This window comes from Scophthalmus maximus, chromosome 9 (genome assembly GCF_022379125.1).
Source record: "Scophthalmus maximus strain ysfricsl-2021 chromosome 9, ASM2237912v1, whole genome shotgun sequence".
In the NCBI taxonomy this organism is placed as follows: domain Eukaryota; kingdom Metazoa; phylum Chordata; class Actinopteri; order Pleuronectiformes; family Scophthalmidae; genus Scophthalmus; species Scophthalmus maximus.
This window is the reverse complement of record NC_061523.1, coordinates 18,522,862-18,535,307: the sequence shown is the minus strand read 5'-3', so window position 1 is coordinate 18,535,307 and position 12,446 is coordinate 18,522,862. Positions and strand designations below refer to the sequence as shown.

General features: G+C 43.5%; 1 protein-coding gene across 6 annotated transcripts in view; it reads left to right on the top strand.

The window, feature by feature from the left end:
* The window catches only part of atp8a1 (ATPase phospholipid transporting 8A1), a 96,445-nt gene that overhangs the window by 70,223 nt on the left and 13,776 nt on the right, over positions 1-12,446 (top strand). For all 6 annotated transcript variants that reach the window (XM_035650849.2, XM_035650847.2, XM_035650848.2 and 3 more), the window contains 6 exons: positions 2,487-2,561; positions 4,196-4,318; positions 8,677-8,755; positions 9,936-9,997; positions 10,283-10,339; positions 10,715-10,822. In XM_035650849.2, the coding sequence (XP_035506742.1) occupies positions 2,487-2,561; positions 4,196-4,318; positions 8,677-8,755; positions 9,936-9,997; positions 10,283-10,339; positions 10,715-10,822 (504 nt within the window). The remainder of the gene's footprint in view (positions 1-2,486; positions 2,562-4,195; positions 4,319-8,676; positions 8,756-9,935; positions 9,998-10,282; positions 10,340-10,714; positions 10,823-12,446) is intronic.

The following is a 12,446-nucleotide window of genomic DNA, read 5'->3' as shown; positions in this document are numbered from 1 at the left end:
TATGAGGCAATTACATGAAAGCTCATTCAGTGCGGCTCGGAGCAAAGCTTGCCGACCAGAAGCCCTTCTGAATGAAACCGCGGAGGCTGCGCCTGGCATTGTGAGACAGCTTGTGTTGGTAGGCCCGCATATTTCCAGCATATTTATCAGCTCCCGCTTTATGTCTCCTCTTTTATTCTTTGCCTGCTTTGTGTACGAATTCCTTTCGCAATTCCGCAATGCTATGCTAAGCTTAAGAGTATCAGGATTCACATTGTTGGGGACAAATGTCATGCAGCCTTGGAATCAATGATTTTTGATTCGCTGATGAATATGCAAGAAGCCCTCTTATCGGTGAGCCGCTGCCCAATCCCCCTTTTCTTAGCTCCCGCTTTCCCTCCATTACTGGTTTTCACGATGTGCAGTCGGGGAGAGAGGCCAACCACACCCCTCCGCTGAGTGGCACTCAGTGAGGAGAAGAAAAGGGGAGGAAGAATCCTGGCTGGTACTTCCCCTAATGAGCAAATCAATGCATCTGTCCCTCAAGAGATGGGAGAGGGAGGAAGCGAGAGAAGCCATTGGGAGCCCAAGGACGAGGCCAAAACACTTACACAGAAGCAGTTACCACATGCTATGAATAGGAGCCTTTTTTTAACTCGGCACAACAATATATCAGCCCAGAGCCTCTCATTGAGCAGCGCTCTAATTAATTCAGCAGTTTGACCTACCCGCTAGCCTCTCGTTACCGTGGCTTGAGCCACGCTAATGGTTGAACCTGCCTCATGGCTTTGGGCTTCTTCTACACACAACCCATAGCAACTGCATCTGAATGTAGCCAGCAAGCCAGCACCCAAAACACCTCAAACTATTATCACACTGCCAACAGATTCACTGTCCACCTTCTGATTCTCATGGCTACACGGCCGCATGTTCCATCCCATGTGAATTTGAAAACAGCTCCCCCCCTCATATAAAAGAAATGGCATCATGGTAGAGTGCACCTGATGGAGTGGAGGGTGGGATCTGTGATGGGTGGGTGTGGCAGGGAGGGGAGGTTAGGGGCAAGGTTTAGGGGCACATTCATAAACACAGGCCTCGTCTATAGGCACCCGGCGTCTCCTCCTCGACTGAGGGAATGAAGGCAGATCGGGGGGTGACAGACATTGGTTTGCATGCATACACTTACACGATTAAACAAGAAAGGCCATTGGCAGATTGTTATTGGTCGTGCAGAGAGTGGCAGAGGTGGGTTGGGCCCTCAAACTGGCTTTGTCCCAATCTGAGAATTTGTGGCAGTTCATGCCTTCATAATGAAGTTAAATGAAGCAAGCAAATGCTTGGCTGGCCACGGCCAAAACACAGCACCCTTGATGTTCCCTCGACAGATTTGCTGTGAGCGGGAGCTTTTCCTGAACCACAAAGTGTCAAATATAAACAGTGAGCTGCGATTTTATGATTCACTGTCAATATACAAGCAGTTCTCACACTGTATATGCGAATTTTTCTCCAGGATGTCAGACAATTCAACTTTGCAAAAAAACTAAACAATCGCCCGTATGTGCCACTGAATATTATATCTGTTGCTCTACTTGAATGTTGAAATAACTCTTTCAGAATACCTGATCTCAGAGGTATTATATTGTTCAGATAAGTATGACTAAACAAGATATGGTGATAAGCCTATTCTCCACCCAGCATATGGCTTACATTACATCGGTCTCCCTTTCCTGACATGATATATCAAAGTATCCATCATTCAGAGTCCCACGGGCCCGACTGCCCCTATAACTAACCTCATCTGTCACCCACATGTCTTCAGGTAAATCATGAAGGGAAACAATGGGCTTGATATATGTTGGTAGGTAATCCTGTGATGAAACTAGGGGACAATTTTCACTCCGGCGTGGCATCTGGAGGTCTCGGCTTTCCCACTGTCACTCATTTTTTTTTAGTCTTCAGTCTTTTCCGAGTTTGAAAAGGCAAAGTTAGACGAATGGCATGTTGATCACAGGTCAGCGCTTCAAACAAACACACATTTATTTTCAGGGTAATTACGTTTTTTTTTTTCCCCCACATTGACAGGGAACATTTATTTTTTTCCCATTTCACCAGAAAACAACCATTATTGCAAGATAATCCCCCTTGCAATAATATTTAGGATCTATTCGAGTGCTGTTCTCTCTGCGATCTGTTAGACTGATAGATCTCACGGTCTCTATCTGAAGTGTCTGTTGCCAGTGAAGACGGTGACAGTGAAGAATGTACTGTGACTGAAAAATGGATTGTTCGTCTGTAGACCAAGTGAGCCTGTCTCAAATCAGATAATGATAAGCACTCACCTTCACTATCTCTAATGGAAAGCATACATACGAATATATAAAGGGCAATTAGAAATGTAGACCCAATCCATGATCAAGTGGCTCAATGTATAGAAAGTGTAATGATTGTTTTTCCCATTGCCTGTTTTTTGTTCTTACTCTTCTTTCATGTATTTTTGTCTCCCTCAGATCTGGTTCGCGTTTGTCAATGGCTTCTCGGGTCAGATTCTCTTCGAGCGCTGGTGCATCGGCTTGTACAATGTGGTGAGTGTTAATCAAATGTATTCTCTAAAGAGCCCACTTCAGCCCTGTCGCACTGCACTGATTTGCCAAGGTACCCCAAAACTGATCCCTTCATTGTGTGAATATGTCATCGACATCCTGAAAAGTTTCTCCTTTATTTATGACCCGTTGTCAAGTCCTTATTCCCTCTGTGCTCTTAACTATGTACTGAATGTGAAAGAACAACAGTTTTTCTTGCCCCAAAGAGTGTAGTTAGCAAGGGCAGCTACGTTTGAATGATAAAAAGAATAAGAAGACTGGAGCGGCAACTTAGCTGGCTGCTGGTACAGGGAGTCCCACAGGGCTTTATTATGAGACCACTCCTAATGAACTCATATTTCATATCTGTCATGAATTCAATAGAAGAAAAAAATGTACATCTGCGAGTCTAATCTTTAATACTATTCTGCTAAGTACACAAGGAGATGATATGTACTTTAAACTGTTTATTAAAATCAACTCAATTCAATAAACAGAATCGAATGAGAGAAGTGCGAAGTGAAGTTTCGTCCACATTCCTGATTGGCCACAAATGGAAATAATTTATAGGAGGGACAAACTGTTAAGTGAAGAGAACATTTCCACAGTCTTCATGTTATAATAAACCACCACCTTAAAGAACCAGTACTGCATTTGGGGGTGGGAAGGGGATCAGTCTTTCACCGCATCCCAGAAAAGTTGGGCAAATTCCTCCGGCTCAGTGGGAGTCTGCAGAAGGCAGTCGGCTGAATCCGCCCCTCAAAGGAGATCTTCCTTGGCCTGGCTCTGAATGAGGAAGGAGCCCAGTGGAGCATGTCCTGTGGCCCACTGGTCCTGTCGACTGAGACCTGCAGACTCCCACTCCAGATGGGGCTACAGGGAACTCACACCAACCGACCCACTGAGCCCCCCAGCCACACAATACCATCACTGCTCTCTCGGCAGCTGCTACACAAAACAACATTACAACACCACTTAGAAATTACACTTTGGCCCAGCTTAAATACCTGCTTCTTAGTCAAGAGTATCGCAGATGTTCACTGGAGATGGGTTTTGCATATGAACGGACTCGGAGCATGACAAATCAAAATAACTAACCCTGAGGGGTTTTAAGGTCAGTGGTCTTCAGTGATGTTAAATAATGACAGGAGAACATAATGAAAGACTTTCTTCCACATATTTTAACATATGGAGATGGTGGCAATGACGAAGACCCACGTATACAAACAAGTTTGAAATAATTCGACATTGGATTCAACCGTTCCCAGTTATTTGAAAATGTTGTGAATTTGAGTTATTTAAATATTTTACACTGATATCCAGCAGTTAGCTTAGATAAACAGATTTCCAACACAAAGGAGCATTTCATAACAATATTCATATGTATTTATATTCATCAGATTGGAAAGAGAAACACATTTTTGTCTGAGCAGTGCTGTCCATGTACACTGTGCATTAGTAATCATCACTGCCTACTTCTAGATTTTAATGTTATTACTTCGTAAGATAAAGCTCTTTACCAGAATTTAACATCTGCGCTGGTTTCATTGAGATATTTGTACCACAACCTAAAATCACGATGATTTTATGTCACTGATGTTTCTCTCTGTGTCTTTGTTGTCTTTTTTCTGGTGTAGCTCTTCACTGCTCTGCCTCCTCTCACTCTGGGAATATTTGAGCGCTCCTGCAGGAAAGAGAACATGCTGAAATACCCTGAACTCTACAAAACCTCCCAGAATGCCATGGGTTTTAATACTAAGGTAACATTAATCATTTGTAACATCATATCTTGAAGAAATCAGGGCTCTCAATTTCTCAGGATCTAGTGCAGTACTACAAGCAAATGTCCCTCGGGTTGTTGGGAACTATTATCCTGTTAGTATATGGTAGCTTTCCAAACATTGTTTGGAGCAGTTGGTCTGTAGCCAATGGCCTAATTTACAGTTTACATACTGTATCTCATTTCAACACTTCTGGAAGATGATTTTATGATGAACCTCTAAAAGGGGAGTATCATTAACAGCCATACGGTAATTTCCTACAGCTCAATTAGTATCTTGTGTCACCAAGCACATTCAGATTTGGTAATTTTCCATTGTATCGTCTAAAATGGAGAAATAATTTTATGCCCCTCAACACACACAAAAAAGGTCAATGTTCCACCTATTACAACCAATTAACATCAAGATGTCCCTGTCATGTTGTTGCAAGCGACTGAGGCTTCTCTCGTTTCAGTGACCTGGCAGCTGTTGTCAGGAGGTCCCCAGTTCTAGCCTGGTTTGGCCTGGTTTGACCTATTCTGTCTGGTTGCGGGGACTGTTTGTTAGCTTTCCCCTGCTGGTAATAAAGACGTCTCTCCGTGTGGAGCCAGAGACTCCTGGACCCTCCTCATAGGCGTGGTGACCGGGTTAGCGCTGCATGGAGATGGATTAAAGACGGATTGGCCATGGCGGTCAGGGGCAGAGAAGGTCAGACAGGTTGGGGGATGCGGCAGAAAGAATCGGAGAAAGGAGGGAAGGGAGAGAGTGCGCTGTCATTGTGTGATGGTATTCGCTGCGGGAAATTATGCAATTTGTTTAAGTGGGAGAGTTGTTTGTTCTCAGAGCGAGACTGTCAGATCAAGTTTAACCCACGCAGGACCAGACTGCATGAAGTGACGGTAGACTTTCTCGAGTTTTACTGAGTCGGTTTATTTGTCACCAGGAGACAGACAGTCCACTTCAATCCAGCTCAGTAAAGTCAAAACCCTCGAAATTCCTCATAAACAACATTTACTCATCACATTTTCTGACACTTGGGTCTAGGGCTGCAACAAAGTTTAGATTATTTAATCAACGTAATTAGTTGGCAAATATTTAAAAAACTTTGTCCGCAACTCTGTCCGCTAGTAATTTTTCAAATATAAGGATTTGATGATTTTTAATTTACATATGTAATTGTAAACTGAATTAAAAAAAAAAAAAAAAAGTATTTCGAACAGACCAAACCGGGCTGTGTGGACTAGCGATTTTATAGACAAAGCAAATTGGCAGATTAATCATTAATAATAGAAATTATCACAGCCTTATTACTATCACACCTGTTTTATTAACTGTAAAATGTGTGTGTGTGTGTGTGTGTGTGTGTGTGTGTGTGTGTGTGTGTGTGTGTGTGTGTGTGTGTGTGTGTGTGTGTGTGTGTGTGTGTGTGTGTGTGTGTGTGTGTGTGTGTGTGTGTGTGTGTGTGTGTGTGTGTGTGTGTGTGTGTGTGTGTGTGTGTGTGTGTGTGTGTGTGTGTGTGTGTGTGTGAGCAAGTGTCTCCCAGAGCTAATAATTAACAAACTATTAAAACCACCTGGATTGTGAAGTCGCAGTTGATTTGATAGATACAGTAAGTGAATGAGGTGAATCCATGAAATAGCTGAGGAAATAAAGATCAGTGTAAAACTGACATTATGAGCACAAAGTGAGAGAGTAAGTGCTATTTGTTGTCTGTGGATAGATGTAAGTCTTACAAGTGAAGATAATATCAGGCATTGTCCTTATTCCATTAATAACACTCTAGATTGGAGATATTCATCCTCACAACTGCATATTCAATCATCCAACATTTTGGCAGAATTCCGCGCGAAGGTGGATTTTCCCTCTTCATTAACCTTTTTTTGGGACTTCATTAACTAGTTTGTGCCAAAAACCGGTTACAAAAGTATGTGTTTGATAGTTAGATGAAAACGAACCTCAATTTAAGTTTGGGCCACATTTTCCAAGACCCATAAATGATGACTCGGCCAGGTCAGCAGGTTGTTTTTGCTGGCTTGTCCACTCTTTTTTCCCGAGATATTTTCCTTGCAGCTGGCCTGAGGCGAGGCGAGAAAATCCAGCAGGAATTTGGCCCCTCGAAGCCTGTCTTTCTGCACGCCTGGCTCTTTTGTACACAACAGATACTGTCTTTGTGAATTAAAGCTGTTTGTGTTGAGGTGAGAGAAGGGAGTGACCGAGGGTGTTAGCAAACCCGAGGCGTGGCTTCGACTGTCGCCGGTTCACTTTTTAATTATAAATTCCCTGACACTTCAGTCGCTCTACTAAACCACGCTCCCCTCTATGTGTTCGCCGTGATTGCAGCTGTTTACCAGCAATCACCTCTTAAACTTTTTATTTCTTTATCCTTATTTCCCTTTTCACCTCACCCCTTCCCGTTTATTCAGAAAGACACCGGAGCGGGGTGAGCAGCACTTGAAATATTTGGCTCAATATTAATTACTGGCTCTCATTCATTTCTCTCTCCTTTTTCTTTTTTTTTGGCAATTAGGAGTTCCACAAAGGGCTGAATCTTTACAGGACAGACCAGGCATTCATTCAGACGGGATCCTTAGCAACTTGCCGGGATACAAAGGGAAGAAAGAGAGCAGGGTGGCTTGTGGGGTGAGAGGGAGGATCCCACTGTGACAAATTATTATGAACATTTATTGATTTCATTAGCATTCATTATGGTGGAGGGATACTGGGGCTTGTTTGCAACCCGTCGACGTTTGTCATTGGGGAAGCCGAGGAGGAGGCTGGCGGAGAGCTGAGCCTGTCGGTGGGAGGCTAATTGGCATAAATGTGTGATTATAACATTAGTGATAATTTAGTTCACGTTTGAGTTAGAGGAGTGGGGTTTGCATTGGGCCACCCCTCGCTCAGTGTATTGGGTTTTGTGTACACAGTGGTGGGGGTGAGGTAATCCTGGGAAGGGGGTGGCTGCGGGAGGACTTTGGTTGGTCTATAGGAAAGGTGAGGAGGTCGTGCCACTGAGGCCAGGGTGAATTATAAAGGCTCAAATCTGAAACAAGACCATTTCTTTCGCTGTATTTTATCCAGCTTTCCCTCCTTTTCACATCCTTTCCTGGCAGAATACCTGTAATAACCCTCCGTAAAGAAGCAGTAGTAGTCAATCCCTGGAGGTTTTCACTTTTCATGGTTTCTCAAATAAGTCGTGTTTTATGTTTTTCTGACAGGTTTAGTGAAGTTGTTGAATAGGGTGTATTTAAGAAAAGAGCCTCTATCCTGTCACCTGCCGAGCTTACAGATTAAAATTAATTTTTCCCCCCTCTGTTTTTATTTTTCCTCCGTCAGCCGTTTACTCTCTGGGTTTGACGAGTTTCTCGGCTCCCGACATTAACACCAACGTCTGGGTCAGCACAGAGGAGGAAAAAGGGAGCACAAACGTGGAGTGGTTTTTGGCAGAATGGATTTCACGGCTCTTTCATGCTACATCGCCCATTAGTGTTTTGTTTGGCTCCGCCGTTGCATAATGTAAATTTGAAACAAGGTGGTTTTTGGAGGGGGAGTATTGATTTAAACAACTCATCCAAGGTCTGCATGCTTGCACACACAGACACACGCAGACTGTGTTCCACACCACCTTTTTCCAGGCTCTTAATAATTACCATAAAAACAGTTTAATCTCTGTCAGACCTGTCAGTCTCCCCATGTGTATTTCGAGACTGATTTCTGCTTGTTTAAACTCTCCTGTCATTTATTTCTACACCGGTTAAAATCTTCACTTGAAAGGGCTGATGCCTAATGAAATATAATGAGGAAACCCTCACACCGGCAGCACATACATTAATACTGCATAATGTTCTCACTGTAAAGGTGAGGACGTTTACTTTGCACTTTCTTATTCTCGCTGTATTATTTTAAATCAGATTCGGCTAAATACTCTGTTATCTTTAAGAAGAAGTTAAACCTGCACCACGCCGACACTGTCCACTTACATTTCACTGCTCGCACACACACACACACTCGGCAGCTTCTTTCTCCCCCATAACACACACAGAGGATATACAGCGTGTCTGTCAGCGGGGTGGCCATTCAGCGAGGAGGCCCCGACAAAACCGCCACTTAGCCCAGCACTGGGATGGCACAAAGGGCCCAGGTCAGGGGTCACTTGGAACGCTGGAGCTCCCCACACCCTTTTCTAATGCTTTTTTTCTCTCTCTCTCTCTCTCTCTCTCTCTCTCTCTCTCTCTCTCTCTCTCTCTCTCTCTCGCTCTCTCTCTCTCCTCTTGGAATCTCCTGCCACCACCCACTCGCTCCCCTCTCCTCCTCCTCCTCATGCCTCCTTGCCCTCCATCCTTCTCCCCTCCTCTTTGCAGGTCTTCTGGGCCCATTGTCTGAACGGCCTCTTCCACTCCGTCATTCTCTTCTGGTTCCCCCTTAAAGCCTTCCAGCATGGTAAGTAGCTCCCAGAGACTCCTCCGCAGCTCTCGGTGGACTGAGTGGATGACGGAGGAGGACAGTCAAACACACATACTTTGTCTTAATTAGTTCTCTCCTCAGCCGTCCAGCTTACGAATTGCAAACATGTGTGTGCTCCGGCAAGAGCGACACACACTAACAAGCGTATATATTCACGTATGAACACAGTCACCAGCTGAAAAGGTTGGTTTTTTTACATGCAGTTATTCCATTCTTCATGAACACACCACTCAGATACAGACTTCCACTATAGAGGATGGTGATCTTCATAGAACAAATTGCTTTTTGTCTTACTGTGTGTGCAAACTAATTCAAATTCAATTCACAGTGACTTTACATATCCGTATGAAGTCAATCGTGCATGTTTTTTTATGCACATTAAGATGCAAGGTTTCTGTGTGCGCGAGCAGAGAGAATAGGGATCTTTGAGCTGGTGGGTTTTGGCTGGACAGAGCTGAGGACCACACAAGCTTGGGCCTGCTCTTCCAAACAAAGGCACCGAGCCCCATCACCCTGACTGACAGGCTGTCAGCAAGGCCTCAGTGCACACGAGACATGTGACCAGCCGGAAGTGAATGGGAGGGGAGCCTCTCTTTTCAGTCTTTCCTTAGTGGCAGTCGCACACTGCTGATATTTTAGCCTGAGCCTATTTTTAATAGTGTTTTATCAATTTAGTAAAGTTTTTACAACCAACGTTTTGTTGGAAAAGTGTTTTAAAAGATGTTTGATTGCAATTTAATGGCAGAATAATTTTGTCTGAAAAACAGTCCCGTTCTATAACAGTATTAAATTAGGCAGAAACATTTAATATCTGACCATGATTAATGCACAGCAATTCTGCGTCTCAGTCTTACAGATGGATTTTCGTGGAAACACAGTTTCCTAATGGCTCCGAAGGACAGAATTAACATTCCAGCCTCTTTCAGTAATGGAAGCAGCATTTGAACGTGGCTTTCACTTTAAGTTCCCATGTCCACTTTTATATCCAAGTCTCAAATGGGGAGTTTTACACCAAAGTTCATGCTGAGATAAACTTCAAGTAATGTCCTATGTGCTGTCTGGCTGTTTACTCTTTGGGTCATCACCTAATGGAGCCAAAGAGCTGAAAAGAGACAGCTTCTGCCCTAAAAGCTTCTGTTGTTGATTCCCTTCACAGATACAGTTTTTGGCAACGGAAGAACTCCCGACTATCTCCTCTTAGGCAACATGGTTTACACAGTAAGTGCACCGATCTCTTTGGCAGGCAGCGTTCCTGCTGTGTTAAACAGCTCAGGTGTCTTCGCCAAGTGTTATCCAATTTCTGGGACTAAACATCAGCTACACCTTTTTTACTTGAGTCTTTGATTTTTTTTCTGCCGATCCCTTCTAATATTTTACTGTATGTAAAACAAAAATTGGATATTAACAGAAATTCAGTCATATGTGTGTTGCCCACTTCCCATGACGGATTTACTTGCTAATGGAGGACGGTGCTGAATGTCAGTGTGATTTGTGTCTCCACAGTTTGTGGTCATCACAGTTTGTCTTAAAGCCGGCCTCGAGACCTCGTCCTGGACCATGGTAAGTCCACGCCTCTCCTCTCTCGCTCAGGTTCTGTTCTCTCTTTCCAGTTCCGCCATTTTATGTGACCACTGATACTTGTGACACATATTACACCCTTTTCTTATCTACAAATCTCTTTATGGTTTGTTCCCGCTGGGCTTGTAACCAATAAACCAGGTAAATTACACGTACGGCGATTCAATTTACAAGAAGCCACCCAATATAAAAAAAATTCCCCGAATTCTGAAAATAGTCATGAATAAGTCAGCGAGAAATGTTGGAGAATATTGGCTTAGATACAATTGCAGTATGTAAATTGCAGTAAAATATCCAGTACATGAGAAGCTTTGACCCTTTCTGTCACCTCACTGTTTTCTGATTCTTCCCCAACAGTTCAGTCACATCGCCATCTGGGGAAGCATCGTCCTGTGGGTGGTGTTTTTCATCATCTACTCCTCCCTGTGGCCCCTCATCCCTCTGGCTCCCGACATGTCAGGCGAGGTAAACACATGCAACCTAGCATGTACTCTTACACACCAATATGTTTTCATTTTAAAGCATATACTATTTTAGCTCGGTATCGGTAAAAAAAAATTGTTCAAACCAAAATACTTGAAATCTGTATATCTCATAGCCTTTCACATAAACTCGGCATGGGTGGGGAATTGAAGGTGGTTAAACCTATGCGCTTTAAAACCATAACGCATTAGAAAGAATGAAACCACGCTTACATGCGCGCGCACACACACACACACACACACTCTCATTCATGCCGTTTGGAGACATGAACTTCAGAAAATCTCTGTAAATTTGGTCCAGACATTCAGTTAACCTGAACCTGTTAACCTTTCCGAGATTTTCCTTCTGAATTCTCACATGGGCTCACATTTTCCAGAAAGGTCACTAGGGAGCTGGAAGTAAAAGTTCCGGAAAAGGTCCGGAGCCACATTTGTGTTCTAACACACAGAATATCCGGACTTCAGCGCATGTCTGAAAGCAGCCGCACAGACTAACCCTCTCGTGGCAATAACTTCCTCCAGTACTAAGAGAAATTTGATGATATGACCATCTATCACTGACAGACCTGCAGGGCCTCATCATTTATTTTCTACAGAGAGATGCTGGTGGGAAAAATTCAGGGCTGAACTTGACTCGGGTCTTTGTAAGGACTGCCAGAGGAGTGTAAACTGTCAGACCTCTGGCTTGTGTTGCATAATGACTTAATTGGGCCAATTAGCCCAATGTTTGTGTTACATTGCCCTCCCTCGGCTCTGAGTATCCACAGGTGACATGGAAATAGTGAAACAGTGCGGAAGCTAAGCAAAGAAAGGTGAGATTAAATCTAGCTAACCCGCTGATGCCCCCCCACCCAAAAAAGAAAAAAAACTCTACCCAACAATCGGATTGGAAATTGACCTTCATTTAATGTTTGGAAAAATGTTTGGCTTTTAACAGTTGTTGGGTTTTTCCGAGTTGTTATTTACATGTGAAAGCGGGTGCTGTTTCCATGGGTCACCACAGGTTGTCAATGAGAGCCAGTTAACCACAGGGCCCCGGTGCATTCTGGGGATGAAGATGAGGCGCCTTTTCATTAGAAGACAATAACACAGCAGGATGCCATTAAGAGAAAAAGGCTGCACAGCCTGCAGTAGAAGAACAAGCCAGAACTGCCTGTTTCTTTGTAAACACATTACTTCATAATGTAAAATGTAATGTTACTCCACTGTGGAGCAGATGTAAAGACTGTGTCTGATCAGCGGTTCACTAGAAAGATCTTCAACTGGGACATTTTGCACAGAAAACTCACAAAAACTGTTGCTCCCATATGTTGGATTCTTCTACCTTTGCACAGAGGCGGGCTTGCTGTTTACCCGTCTTTCCCAGTCCTTATGCAAAGATAAGCTAACCATCTGCTGCATATTTACCGTACAGACGTCAGAGTGGTTTCACTTCTCTCATCTAAATCTGCCAGAAAGCGAATAAATCTTTTTTCCAAAGACTTCAAACTATTCTTTTAAAGGGTTTCACTTTGTGGTAAAATGTCCCTCGTTTCTTATCAGTTCCTCTGGTTGAAAAGCTCGAGCTGTGTTGCTGGAAGGGAAGCTTTTTGCAGCAGATAGACACT